Below are 15,564 nucleotides of genomic sequence, written 5' to 3'. Positions count from 1 at the left end.
TCTTCGTTGAACACACGCACACTTCGTTGAACAGGTACACTAACACTTCGTTGACACACACTTCGTTGTACACTTCGTTAACACACACTTCGTTGAACAGGTACACTAACACACACTTCGTTGTAATCTCCACTTCGTTATATTTGTCTAACAAAATCATACTTGACATGGTATACGTACTTTTATGTATTTGATGTATTGTATACATACAATCTGTTGTTTGCATGAAACAATGCTGCAAGATACTGCAAATGACTTATCACAAATATGTTTCCTTCTTATATTTTGTTTGGATTTTGTTTCTTTTTTTTTCTTGTATGATTGAAGTGTACTTATAAAATAACTGCTTTGAAGTGTACTTATAAAATATCTGCTTTGTTAATGCAATCTGTTCCTTTAAATGCATATTTATTTTGACCCCCTACTAGCCAGTGGTTATGGGTCTAACCAGTGTTGTGTATTTTCATGTAATAAGAGAACTTGAAATAAAATAAATAATAATAAAAACCTGGAGGCTCACGAACAGGGTTCAACTTTAATTGAGGGTGATGGAGTGAGCGATGGAAAAGAAGTGGCAGGAGTGACCATAAAAACAAGAAAACAGAAGAGTGGGTCAGTGTTCAAACAGGCGTGTTTGATACAAGTTAAATCAAGAAGACGAAAATCATGGCATATTCACAAAGTGATTGATGATGAGTGGCTGAAGCATTATGATTTTTCGGTGTTACCATAAATCGCACGAGACATTGCACATCCAAGCATGTACGTGAGAGATAAAGTGGTGTACAGCTTAATACATTGTTTATCGCCTGTAAATGGTGTGTTGTGTTGAGTTGTGAATTTCGCTTTGCCTTTATTATCAGTGCTTGGTGGTGATACATCTAGCCTGAAGCTGGCAAAGACGAAGTCTGGGCACATTCTTATGGTGTTTATTGGTTGTTTCCAGTGATGAAATGCATATTAGAGCATCACGCAACGTCATATACTGCAGAAGCCAGTCGTTCTCTCTTATCATCATCGTCATCGTCTTGATCATCGCCCCGCTGCGGTGATCTAGTGGCTAAAGTACTCGGCTACTGGCCCACAGTTCGCGAGATAAAATCCCGGCTCTGGCGGCTGCATTTCTGATGAAGGTACAAATGCTGTAAGCCCGTGTGATCAAACTTGGGTGCGCAATAAATAAAACACGTTTTACGAGTAGTGGTTTCTAGCTTTCTCGAAAAATTCACATGCCGCTTTACATTTCTTGAGTAAAAGTTCGCTCAAGCTGTTCGAACCTCAGTGCTACCTGCCTTCGACTGCCTTCAGCCACCTTTTATTAGACAACGCGGAGGAGAAAACTTTCGCCCGACGGCGAGAACATGCGCGTAGGCTGCAGCGCGCCGAGATTTCACGGTAGATATCGCCTCGTCTTTAGGCGCAGCGGCGTACTGGCAGCGTAAACAGAACGCCACCAGTATAAAGGGAGGCGCACACATTAGACGACTGCACTACGGCGTTGACAGGCTCGCACACTCTTGGCATAGAGTCATGCAACTGCTTTGGACAAGTATTCAGAGCGCAATGAAAATGTCACGCTTGAAATGTAAACACTACTAACACAATCAATCGGCGATTTACGTAAATGCTCTATTTTCTGCTCCCGGTACGCACTCCGTCTCAGAAAAAGCATGCACGATACAAGCCGCGCGAAACCGAAATTGACGAAAGAGCACTGCGTCTATAGCCTAGACTTTAATCGAAGCGGCCTAATCAGGGATATTGCGTTGGTACTACACGACCCAGAATATTAGTGGCGCGAGTTGTAATCCAAATGGCGTATAAATGCGAAGTTAGGCACTCAACTCTAAGATGCAGCCCGGATAAAAAAAATGGCTTCATATTCACGGGGTGAATGATGGACAGTGGGGCGAAGCATCCGTCCGTTCATTCGTTCTTGCTTCCGTCCGTCCATGCATCTGTCTGTGTGACCGCCCATGCATCCATCCGTCCGTCCGTGCGTGCGTCTGTTCGTGCATCCGCGCGTCGATCCGTGCGGGCGTCCCTGCGTTCCTTCATTCATCCGCCCCTGCGTCTTTCCATGCGTCCATCCGTCCGTGCAGCCATTCATGCGTCCGTCCGTGCATCTGTCTGTGTGTTCATCCGTCCATCTAGTAAACACTCCAAGTACCACCATCTTGCATCTTTTCATCATATTTATGCCCGTCTGTGTGACCGTCTGTGCGTCCATTCACTCGTCCGTGCGTGCGTCTGTTCGCGCGTCCGTCCCTGGGTTCTTTCATGCATCCGCCCCTGCGCCCTTCCATGCGTCTATCCATCCATGGAGCCATCCGTTCGTCCGTCCATGCATCTGCCTGTGTGTCCGTTCATCCATCTAGTCAACACTCCAAGTACTACCATCTCGCATGTTTTCATCATATATTCCGCATATATAAGCACCGCCGTCCAGCGGACATACCCAGGACTAAACAAGAAGTGGCACACGCACACTTTCTGGCGGCTTGCGCTTCTTGTCCACTTTCCACTTTTAACAGCTTATCGTATGTATTAGTTCCCTGTCTTCATGCCACTGCGGCCCAACGCTCGCTATACCTTTCTAAAACCAAGGAGATTACGCCCAGCGAGTATAACCTAGCAACCCTTTCTTGTCAGATAGTGCTCAATGTGCATGCCGATGGCTGCTAATTGGGAATGAAAGACAGGATGATTCGGCTTTCCGGTAACGCGCACGCTGCGAATTTTTTATCGTTCAACAACGCACAGGAGAAATCTCCCACCGGAACCACCTTGCAGGTCAAAGCATACGACTGGTTACGCACTACGACTACGACGAGGGAGGAATGGGAGCCGCTTTAACGAGCTTCGCCCCTAAAAACCCATTGTGGTCGAAATTTCCGGAGCCCTCTTCTACGGCGTTTCTCACAATCATATTGTAGTTATGGGACGTTAAACCCCACATATCAATCAATCAAATCATCTTCATCGTCGTAGCATATATGGTCACGATGAATCAACATAGGGTACCTTGCATGTGCCGTGCCATGGTGGCTGAAAGAGAATGTGGGGTCTGGAACGCGATTGTTTTTCATCATCATTGAACTCGGCTATGGCGAACACTAAAGCCACCAACGATCAAGCCAGAACGGGAACATGGGCCGGGAGGTAGTGCATAGGCAGCATAACTGCTTATTATAGGGTGACAGAAGAGGAAGGTAGAAAACAAGTGTGGACAGGTGAGATCAAGAAGCTTACTGGTGGCAGCAGCAAGCACATGACCAGAAAAGTTTGCGGAACAGGGAGAGGCATTCGTCCTGTACTGAGCGTAGTATGGCTGATAATGGTGACAGCAATAAGTCGACTTTAGGAACTCAAATTCTTGTCAAGCTTCTAGTTCTAAGTATGCGCACGCCTTTTTTTGCCCTAAGGGGGGTGGTGCTTAAAAACACGCTGTTGAAATAGAGTATGAGAGAGAAGCGCCATTGCCGTATGGAGACGTCGTATTCATCAAGCAGATCACCGTGTCCGTTTCTTCGGCGCTTAAAATAAGATGCGTTTGATATAGAAAAGGGAAGCTTCTCGTTTACTGTTCTTTTGTCATAGAGGTCTTTTGAGGGGCAGGTTGCATGAAGTGGACACGCCAGGAACCACAAGTCCAGTCAAAGCAGGTCATTTCTGGTGTAGTTGAAAATTTCTGTGAATTATAACTGGCGTAAAAAAACAGCAATAGACATCGTGTTTGTTTTTAACATGCATTTAACAAGGTTGCAATTTACAAACATAGGTCTCACGTTAAGGCTCATTTGAGTTCCACACAGCCCTGTCCATCTGCAGAGTGGGTTCGTATGGCATGCCAGAGATGCTTATAACTGCTGCCACGCTGGTTGATTTGAGAAGGCTTTTTTATTCTTTCTGCTTGGTCAATTGTGCTCCTCTATTCACGACCTTCGAGATATTGTACTTCGGTTGCTGACCCGAAACTTCAGGATTCCATCACAACCACGGCGGTCGCCTTACAATGAACGCGTAATGCTAGAGGCTTGAGTACTGTGTGATTTCAATTCACGCTGAACCCATCCCTCCAGCGTTCATTATTTATACCACTGTTTTGGCACGTTAAATCCCAGTAATGATTAGGTTGGCTATACTGCGCGATGAATGCAGCAAAGTTGAGCTTCTTTTTACTAGTGTAAGTAGACTCAGCCCACAAATCACTTACTCGTCATTCACTTTCAGAAATTCGCTGTTTTCGGCTTCTTCTTCGTCCAGCTTCACGCCCATTGCAGTCTCTGTAAATTCAAAGGCAACACAATCATCAACTGAACACCTAAATCTTTATTTATTTCTTATTTGCCAAGTTATTTGTTCGAAACACTCATAGCACCAGGTTCAATACATGAGGGAGGGGGTGTGCACATTTAACACAAACACCAATCCAGGGTACAAGAAATGTTTCAGCATGGCGTACTTCAGTCGTACCTTTCAATGCAACAAGCGAGCACAGACACTCAAAGCACCTTAGCGAAACCTGCGTTACCAGCAATATGCACAACAGCTGACAGTGGGCAACAGCTTGGTGATTGCTACAAAGTTTCTGTTCAGAACACTTTTCTGCATCCTAAACAAGGTCGACGTTTACTGTTGTGTCAGCCGCACTGATTGCTGCAATGAACCTTACATTTATTTCGCTTGCTGCTTAAAATATACAGAACAATCAATTCAAACAACTTTTAATTTCGTGTTTCTTCGCGTTTAACTTGATTTCGTCAAAAGTCCTATTTTGGGAAACTCTCAGACTTTAATTTGTATGCAAAATTCCTCAATACCTATGTTTCCAGAATTTTATTTTTCTTCTTTTTGTGCAAGTAGACTTACTTTTTATATTACAAACTTTCATTTGGTGCAATATGCTTTGCATAATCCGCTGCAGTGCAGCGGTTGTTAAGGTGCTCGGCGGCTGACCCCAAGATCGCGGTTTCGATCGCAACGGACACATTCTGACGCAGGAGAAATGGTAGTGGATTTTGTGTTTGGCAATTGCAGTGCACGTAAAGGAACGCCAAATGGTGAAAATATGCAGGGGGCTCCATCTGTGTGTCTCTCGTAGTCGTATCGTTGTTGCGAGAAGTGATAAATGTTTACCGAGAGCGCTTCTCTAAATCTTGATATGAAATATGTTGCTTCCGGCGTAATGGCTACTGAAACTCCTACAGTATCCGTCTCGTATGTTTTAAGTATAACACCATATGCTTTATCGTAATGTTAATTCGTATGCTGCAAAGGCTCTGGTCTTCATTTATTTGTTTAATAAAAAATACCTGCAGCATCCGAAGGCATCATTGCAGGAGGGAAATACACAGCATAACATATGCCTACATAAAAGGAACAACAATTCAGAAACTACATGAAAACCAAAAACAGATCATAACAAAAATGTAGCTATGAGTGTAGCAGTATGTCTCTGAAGGATGCTTCAGAGCAGCAATCTGCAAGCTGCCGTTAAAGCCAACTTCACTGGGAGATTGTGTACAGACCTAAAAACTATTGGTAAACGTTTTTTTTTTCTTCAAAAACTGTCTCCTAATTTTCGATGATGGTCAGTTCTCTTAAATGAGAAATCGGGGGTTGAAAAGTAGGAACCTTTATTTACGGACTCAGTCAAGCTTCCAAGAGCAGTTTAAAGTGCTAAAGACTACCCAGAACTTTTTGGTGTGATAAACTTTTGAAGCATTGAAGTTTTCAAAGCATACGCTCCTATATTTGAGCTGGTGGTCCTTTGTTTTATGTCTTGAGGCAATATGTTTGAACTTCGAACTGCCTTTTGTTCGACTGAGCTGCATGTTGAAAACCCCAGGTGCTGGTAAGTTTCGGTGTTCCTCAAACAGCGTGGTTCTAGAAGTATAACACCGTAACTGTTATAATATTGCCACGTTCCATTTCCCAAGTTTTTGTTATCGTCCCAAAACACCACACGATTCTTAGCGCAAACCGCGCCTGCAGTTTTCTAGAAGGTTCCGGACTGTAGTGGATCATTTCGATAAGATCACGCCCACTGTGCGAACGGTACAGATTGTTCTGGAAGCTACGCCACCGCCAGCGATAACGCTAGAACATTCGACGGCAAGAGTATAAATGCCGACGCGCTTCGCCGCTTGTCAGTTGTTGATCGAAGGCCGACGCTCCGTTCGCCGCTATCAGTCCGAGACTGCTATCTGTGCGAGACTGCTGCTGTAATTGGACTTTCCGTTTACCGGGCACAGGTTCGCCCAAATAAACAGTTAAACCCCAACACGAAGTCTCCTGTCTTCGGCCACGTCACGACCCCGTGACATCTGGTGGAGGTGCTGCTTCGTTCATGTACCGGACGCCCCCGTCAAGCCGTGAACCCAGCCCACGTCGCGGAGAAGACACCGACGCCAACCAGGAGCAGCGAACAAGCCGCCGACAGCAAGGGCTACCACCGGAGTACGGGCTTCTAGAAGACAAAGCGCGGAAGACCAAGGCCATGACTGCGACTGCAGCGACAATGACAACCGCCGCATCCCAGCCCACGATGGTCATGCATCAACCCAGGGAACCACCAATTTTCCATGGGTCATCGTTCGAAGACCCGGAGACCTGGCTGGAAACATACGACCGTGTGGCCGCCCTCAACCACTGGGACAACGAAGAAAAGCTCCGTCGTGTGTACTTCTACCTGGAAGACACCGCAAGGACCTGGCTAGAGAATCATGAGTCCATGCTCCGAACGTGGGATGTCTTCTGCGGCGCATTTCTGCAAACGTTCGCGAGCGTCGCTCGCAAAGAGAGGGCCGCTGCTCAACTAGAGACCCGGGTTCAGCTTCCAAATGAGAAGGTTGGAATTTTCACAGAGGAGATGACCCGCCTATTTCGTCACGCTGACCCAGACATGCCTGAGGAGAAGAAAGTTCGTTTCCTCATGCGAGGGGTCAAACAGGAGCTCTTCGCGGGACTAATGAGAAATCCACCAAACACCGTCCAAGAATTTGTATCCGAGGCGACCACCATCGAAAAAACCCTTGACATGCGCACCAGACAGTATAATCGTCGCCTGATTCCAGAATGCGCTGCTGCTCAAACCAGTGACTCTGAAAACCTGCGTGAAACGATCCGAGCGATCGTGCGGGAAGAGCTGCGCAAACTGTTGCCTTCGGCGCACCCTCAAGTGGATTCGATCGCCGACATTGTGCGAGAAGAAGTTCGGCAATCGCTTCAAGTTCCCCACGCACCGCTGCCCGAGCCGGAAGCTATGAGCTACGCCGCTGTACTGCGCCACAACGCTCCTCCCCGTCCACGCCAAAACGCCGCCCCATCGCACTTCCGTCGACAGACGCCACCGCCGCCACCACCCCCACCGACGTCATACCGTTCGCCAGCGGCCCAGCGCAGTGCACCGAGGAAGACTGACGTCTGGCGCACCCCTGACCATCGCCCGCTCTGCTACCACTGCGGCGAGGCCGGACACACATACCGCCGTTGCCAGTACCGACAGATGGGACTGCGTGGCTTCGCCGTCAATGCACCGCGTCCACAGCCAGGAGAACGACCACGTGACATCGCCGACTACCTGACAGGAACTCGGTGGACACCACGAAGCCCTTCGCGTTCCCCGTCGCCCAGCCGCCGCACGTCACCGCACCACCGGCAGTACTCTGGCCCAACGCGGAGCCGGTCTCCTAGCCCGTATCCGGGAAACTAAGGGCAGCAACCGGTGGAGGTGCGGTTGCTGTGCGACGAACTACCGAAGATCCTCCGACGACGACGACGCCGCGACGGAGCTTTCCGAACACAACGCCAAACAGGCAAAGCCCTGACGGTGAAAGCTCACTTACCGAAGGTGGCCTGACGACGCAACATGGAAGCAGCGGAACAAGCCGACGCAGCCGTGACCCGACGCCACGCCCTAACTGTAATGCGAGACGGCGAACTAGCGACCTCGACGTTCTTATCGACGGCCACAGTGTGACCGCTCTCGTGGATACTGGAGCCGACTATTCTGTCATCAGTGGGTCGTTCGCCGCGAAGTTAAAGAAAGTTAGGACAGCTTGGAAAGGCCCTGAAATCCGCACAGCCGGAGGTCATCTCGTAACGCCTGCAGGAATCTGCACAGCGAGAGTCACCATTAACGGCCGTATTTATCCTACAGACTTCGTAGTCCTACAGCGTTGCTCGAGAGATGTCATCCTTGGCATGGATTTCTTATGCCTCCATGGTGCTGTCATCAACCTAAAAACAAAGTCGATAACGTTATCCACAGAAGAAGCACTACCGCCGCGCACGCCGTCAGGACACCATGCCTTGAATGTGCTGGAAGAACAAGTCACCATTCCGCCTCGCTCAAGCGTCATTATTTCAGTCGGCGCTCCTAAATCACCTGACTTGGAAGGCGTCGTTGAAGGCAGTCAGCATCTGTTGGTCACCCGAAATATTTGCGTCGCAAGAGGAATTGCAGAGCTGCGGGGAGGCAAAGCAACGGTTATGCTCACGAATTTCAGCAATGAGTACAAACATGTAAACAAAGGAACAACGGTCGCATACATCGAAGAAATTGTCGAAGCCACCAGTGCTTTCGCCCTCGCCGATTCTGCGGAACCTGCTCAGAGGAACCAAGCCCCTCCTATAGCTTTCGACGTCAATCCCAGACTTCCGAACGATAAGCAAGAACAGCTCAAGGCCCTGCTCCTGCAATACGAAGATTGCTTTTCGTCGTCATCAAAAATTCGGCAGACCCCAATCACGAAACATCGCATCATAACCGAAGAAAATGCCAGACCACTCCGTCAGAGTCCGTACAGGGTTTCGACGCGAGAACGTGAGGCCATGAAGAGACAAGTTGATGAAATGCTGCGGGATGACATTATCCAGCCGTCCAAGAGTCCATGGGCATCCCCCGTGGTGTTAGTGAAGAAAAAGGATGGGACCCTACGTTTCTGCGTCGATTATCGCCGCCTGAACAAAATCACAAGAAAGGACGTGTATCCTCTCCCACGAATAGACGACGCACTTGATCGGCTGCATAACGCCAAGTACTTTTCGTCAATGGACCTCAAGACTGGCTATTGGCAAATCGAAGTCGACGAAAGAGACCGAGAGAAGACGGCGTTTATAACACCGGACGGCCTCTTCGAGTTTAAGGTGATGCCCTTCGGCCTTTGCTCAGCGCCTGCAACTTTTCAACGCGTTATGGATACAGTACTGGCAGGATTGAAGTGGCAGACTTGCCTTGTGTACTTGGACGACGTCGTCGTGTTTTCCTCGAGTTTCGACGAGCATCTTCGGCGCCTTGAAGCTGTACTTCAAGCCATCAAGACTTCCGGACTCACACTGAAGCCAGAAAAGTGCAGATTTGCGTATGAGGAGCTCTTGTTCCTGGGGCACGTTATCAGCAAGTCTGGAGTTCGTCCCGATCCACGGAAAACAGCCGCCATCGCCGACTTCCCGCCGCCCACTGACAAGAAAGGAGTGCGCCGATTTCTGGGCCTGTGTGCCTATTATAGGCGGTTCGTGAAAAACTTCGCCTGCATCGCCGATCCTCTCACTAACCTTACCAAGGCCGACGTGGAGTTTAAGTGGGAAACGCCGCAGGAACACGCTTTCCAGGAGCTAAAACATCGCCTCCAGACGCCTCCGTTACTTGCCCATTTCGACGAATTCGCCGAGACAGAAATACATACTGACGCAAGCAGCGTAGGTCTTGGCGCCGTTCTTGTGCAGAGGGCTGACGGACTTGAAAGGGTTATTAGTTACGCCAGCCGATCGCTATCCAAAGCAGAAGCAAATTATTCCACAACAGAAAAGGAGTGCCTCGCCATCATCTGGGCTACGTCGAAATTTCGCCCCTACCTCTACGGCAGGCCCTTCAAAGTTGTGAGCGACCACCACGCATTGTGTTGGCTAGCCACCTTGAAGGACCCTTCAGGTCGCCTCGCACGATGGAGCCTGAGACTTCAAGAATATGACATTACTGTCATTTACAAGTCTGGCAAAAAACACTCCGACGCCGACTGTCTCTCTCGTGCGCCTGTCGACCAACCGCTACCCGACGACCCGGATGACGACTACTTCTTAGGAACGATAACTACCGACGACTTCGCTGAACGACAGAGGGCCGACCCGGAACTTAAGGCCCTAATAGAATACCTCGAAGGAAGGACCGCCGAAGTCCCGAAGGTATTCAAGCGCGCACTTGCGTCGTTCTTTCTACGGAACGGTCTTCTACAAAAGAAAAACTTTTCACCGCTTCGAGCTAAGTACCTCCTTGTGGTGCCTTCAGCTCTGCGACCAGAACTCCTGCAGGCCCTGCACGACGATCCGACGGCAGGGCACCTCGGTGTTTCTCGCACGCTCGCGAGGATACAAGAAAGGTACTACTGGCCACGTCTTACCACCGACGTCACCCGTTATGTGAGAACATGCCGGGACTGTCAGCGACGCAAGACACCGCCGACAAGGACAGCGGGACTTCTGCAGCCAATTGATCCACCTTGCCGACCTTTCCAGCAGATTGGTATGGACCTACTGGGGCCGTTCCCGACGTCGGCTTTCGGAAACAAGTGGATCGTGGTAGCTACCGACTACCTCACCCGCTACGCCGAAACAAAAGCCCTGCCAAAAGGCAGTGCATCCGAGGTAGCTAAGTTCTTCGTCGAAAATATCGTCCTACGTCACGGCGCCCCGGAGGTCCTTATCACCGACAGAGGAACGGCATTCACTGCCGACTTAACTCAAGCGATCTTGGCATACAGCCAAACAAACCACCGCCGGACGACAGCGTACCACCCACAGACCAACGGCCTCACCGAGCGGCTTAACAAGACGATCGCCGACATGCTGTCAATGTACGTCGATGTCGAACACAAGACGTGGGACGCCATTCTTCCGTATGTGACCTTCGCATACAACACGGCGGTGCAGGAGACGACGCAGATATCTCCATACAAATTGGTCTACGGAAGGAGCCCGGCAACGACGCTCGATGCCATGTTACCCAACGTCACCGACGAAGAAAACCTCGATGTGAGCGAGTACCTTCAACGAGCCGAAGAAGCCCGACAACTTGCGCGTCTCCGTATCAAGAATCAACAGACGACCGACAGCCACCGTTACAACCTTCGACGACGCTTCGTGGAATACCAGCCCGGTGAACGTGTTTGGGTGTGGACGCCGATACGCCGACGTGGACTAAGTGAAAAGCTTCTGCGACGGTACTTCGGACCATACAAGGTGGTTCGACGTCTCGGCCCACTTGATTACGAGGTTGTCCCCGACGGCATCACGAACTCTCAACGACGCCGATCGCCACCTGAAGTCGTCCATGTCGCGCGCCTCAAGCCGTTTCATGCGCGTTAACAAACTGAACCAGTGTTTTTTTTTTGTATTATTGTTGTATCGAAATTTATTCATTGTACTTTCTTGCATTATTATTGTACTTTCATCTTTAGTTAAAGCATCGGGACGATGCCTTTTTCAGAGGGGGGCAATGCCACGTTCCATTTCCCAAGTTTTTGTTATCGTCCCAAAACACCACACGATTCTTAGCGCAAACCGCGCCTGCAGTTTTCTAGAAGGTTCCGGACTGTAGTGGATCATTTCGATAAGATCACGCCCACTGTGCGAACGGTACAGATTGTTCTGGAAGCTACGCCACCGCCAGCGATAACGCTAGAACATTCGACGGCAAGAGTATAAATGCCGACGCGCTTCGCCGCTTGTCAGTTGTTGATCGAAGGCCGACGCTCCGTTCGCCGCTATCAGTCCGAGACTGCTATCTGTGCGAGACTGCTGCTGTAATTGGACTTTCCGTTTACCGGGCACAGGTTCGCCCAAATAAACAGTTAAACCCCAACACGAAGTCTCCTGTCTTCGGCCACGTCACGACCCCGTGACAATATTGATACTGCTACTAACAATATTATTATTATTATTAAACCGTAAATGACCAAACGTCTTTCGACATATATGGTCAGCACATCGGTGATGGTCTTACTAGGGCACTCTGTTAGGCCACTGGTTGGGGCTCTGGCTCACTGGATTTTGTGCCGACCGGCTGTTCCCTCGCGATCTCCGACGACAGTGCACCTCTGGCCGACTGGGCTCACCCTAGGCCATCTCCTGACGCCGATCTCCGACGATAGCGCAGGTCTGGCCGACTGGACTTGCCATACGCCATCTCCTGACGCCGACAAGAGCTCTCGCCAGGTGTTGCCTCGTCCTCGGACTCTTGCGATCGTGTCCATCTTTCCTATCTCCTATTTACTTGCGTCGCTCACTGTCCCTGCGCCTCGCGCTCTCATTCCTTTTTTTATATACAACTTTTATTCCTATCCTTTTAATTCTATCCTTTTAATTCCTGCTTACCCTTGCGAGCTACTGTTGAGGTGTCACATTTTGATGCAGATGGGGCTCACTTCTCTCTTCTTTTTCCTTTAGGAATCACATAAGAAAAAAAAGCCATTGGTGTTTGAATAGTAGGGCGTGTTCCGGTGGTGATTTGTTTGGCTGCACATCAGAATCACCTGAGTTAGGTCTGCCGTGAAAACCATAGCACTGTTAGTAATGAGCACCTGGGCAGCTCCGTGATGCAAGATGATGTTCTCCACAAAGAACTTTGCTACCTCGAAGCCAGCACCGCCGCGGTAGTCTAGTGGCTAAAGTACTCGGCTGCTGACCCGCATGTTGATAGATTTAATCCCGGCTGCGGCGGCAGCATTTACGATGGAGGCGAAAATGCTGTAGGCCCGTGTACTCAGATATGAGTGCACGTTAAAAAAACCCCAAGTGGTGTAAATTTCCGGAGCCCTCTACTACGGCGTCTCTCATAAGTATGTGGTGGTTTTGGGACGTTAAACTCCACATATCACTCAATCAACCTCGAAGGCACTGTCTTTGGGCAGGGCCTTTGTCTGGGCGTAGCACGTGAGGCCGTCAGTAGCTATGACGATCTATTCGTTCCCGGAACTGGACGCCGAGAACGGCCGCAGTCAGGGCCGAATTGCCGCTTTGTCATCTGGCCATCGTTGAGACTTCACGCTTTTTAGATTTAGCAGCAAATAGCACGAGTCACATTTATTCTAAGCCTTTCCAGAGGGCATATTGTTACCTGAGCGTTTGCTTTCATGCAGAGCACCTGGAGCGATTGTCGTCGTAGTAATTAACCATATCAGGAGACAAAGACACATGGATGGCACAACAATTATATTTGTCTGGTTCGTTCGATCATACTGAAAGAAGACTAAACTGTACGAGAAGTTAAGAGAAACAGACGGAATGCATACGACACTTCGACATGCAATCCAAGCACCATGTGCGTTTCTTCCATTCATCTAAACTCTAAACCTTTAGCGTTGTTTACACTTATTGCAAGAGGGGACATGCTTCCTAAAAATTACGGGAGCGCCTTTGTGAAAAATAGCTTCTTTTATCTTTTTAAGCTTCACTGATTTGGTAGCATGCGAGCACTGGCAATGTTAGCAGATGGGCCTTTTTCAGAAACTGTTCGCACGGACCTAAAGTAATTATACCAATCATCTAGCTACTTTGGATTTCTTTTTTGAAATACCACACATTTCGATATAGTGCTATTATGCACACACTATATGCCTACTGGTCACAAGTGATACACATTGTTTAAAATTAAAATATTTTCAATATAGGAAGGGGGTGAGCCAGAGCTTTTGAAAAAGATTGCGCCTATAAAAATGAGGTCCCTGTAGAAATTTTACGAAAACATTTTTAATGCTACCTCAAAAAAGGCAATACATATTTTCATTTATGCACAAATAGTTCGCTTTGAAACATGTATTCTATAGGGTTACACTTTTTTTGCGTGCAACAATTACTTTCACAGGGCTAGAGGAGAAGGAAACACAATCAGTGCATACGTCTTTTCTGCAGTTACGCGGCGGAGTGTTTTGACATTTTTACAAAATATTTATTCCTAAACACAGTGTAAAAATTGGTGAACTCTTTCGCAGAAATCAAACCTTCAAATGGGGCCTTTATACCTAATAACATATCTGTTTTCATTATTTTTTTAGGTAGAGCAAGAAGGTATGTACAGGCCATTTCATATTTCAGGGAAATCTCGGAGCGCCTGGCATCGCGATGCGACTAGCGCTGCAAACGCGCGCCGGTAGCAGCTCACACGTGCGCAGACGCTTCAAAGGGGTATTAGGCGTGAGGACATACTGTGGCGCTGCCATGCGGAGACATCCCGGTGAGGTACGTGGTTGGATTGCTCCACCGCCCGCTCACGCACAGGGCGCAGCCGCTTTCGCGGCTCCTTTTTAAAGACGATTGTCTTTCTGGGGCACTTTGACGCAAAAATTTTTGTCTGTCTGTCCGTCTGTCTGCCTGTTCGGCCACAAAAATCATAGCCCAAACGGGCGAAATCTAACCCCAATCGCAGCACCCAGCGAAATTGTTCGAATTTCAGCGTTCATACTTGTGCGATTGTCAATTAAAAAGCAATTATTGCGCATATCTGTGATACCATAACAACGCATCATTATTCTGTATGTGTGTCTTTTCATTAGAGAAGGCATACATAAGTAATTCTAAGGACCATATTGCTTATCACGTTGCGCTGATGACGCAACGCTATGGACAAAAAGAAAGTGTTTCCAACGCTTTACTAAGGTGACAAGGTGGTGGCACCTGCCCGTCGCTTTGCGCTCTACACCTTATCGCCTCCGAGAAAGGTGCGCACGGCTTCTTTCGTTTTTTGAAGATAAATGCCAGATGGTGTCCCTGTCTCACGTTCCTTGATGCGCTCGTTCGCGTTCGCTGCACGGATCGAGGCACTTAAACGCAGCCCCTCCAGAATAAAACTCACCAGCTTTCTCACGCACATTATCAAATAAATGTATTATTCACTCTTTCCAGGCGCAATGCTACTATCTTTAGATGACATTTGGTGTGAAAAATGCAGATACGGGGCCAATTTTTAATTATTTTTGTTTTTTCACTCAACAAAACGGGTAAAATACTGCTGCAAGATCTTCTCTCACTTACGAAGTGCTAAATAACTGCCCCCGTAAAGTGTTACGCCTTTCACAATGTCTGACTGCGAGCGTCGTCTGCTATGACCTCCTAAATGAAAAAAAAAAACACGGTGGACGATCGCGCCACCTCTGTAAAAGGTGACCACAATTCTGTGTCGAACTGAAGCATCAAATGGGCATTGACGAGAAAGAAACTTATCTTTACTGCAAGAAATGCGCGCTACCATGCTACATGATTGATTGTAGGTTTGCATCTACAGATGGGCTGCAATTGACATGACAAGCATGCGCAAATTACAATTTTGTTTTAGCCCACATAAGCATATGAAGCACAGCGCAAGCGCTTTCGCCGCTTTGTGGGAAGCACCACATTATTCTTACAGCCGCAACCTTTTGTTATGATTGCTGGGAAACGTGAGAATCACGCATGCGCGTGCCTCATTCAAAGTTATAACTTTTCTCTCTGGAACGCTCGTAATGTTTATTGCACAATATTTTCGACGGTGGCCACACGTCGCACATTCTATCGCCATCTAGATACACA

At 48.4% G+C, this 15,564-nt stretch overlaps 1 protein-coding gene across 1 annotated transcript in view; it reads right to left on the bottom strand.

The window, feature by feature from the left end:
* The window catches only part of LOC119168164 (cytochrome P450 4V2-like), a 952,270-nt gene that overhangs the window by 480,411 nt on the left and 456,295 nt on the right, over positions 1–15,564 (bottom strand). Inside the window, exon 5 of the mRNA XM_075882483.1 lies at positions 4,217–4,286. Coding sequence (XP_075738598.1) covers positions 4,217–4,286 — 70 coding nt within the window. The remainder of the gene's footprint in view (positions 1–4,216; positions 4,287–15,564) is intronic.

The sequence above is a fragment of the Rhipicephalus microplus genome, unplaced genomic scaffold (assembly GCF_043290135.1).
Source record: "Rhipicephalus microplus isolate Deutch F79 unplaced genomic scaffold, USDA_Rmic scaffold_12, whole genome shotgun sequence".
In the NCBI taxonomy this organism is placed as follows: Eukaryota; Metazoa; Arthropoda; class Arachnida; order Ixodida; family Ixodidae; genus Rhipicephalus; species Rhipicephalus microplus.
Note: the sequence above shows the minus strand (reverse complement) of the source record. Positions and strands in the feature narration are given on the sequence as shown.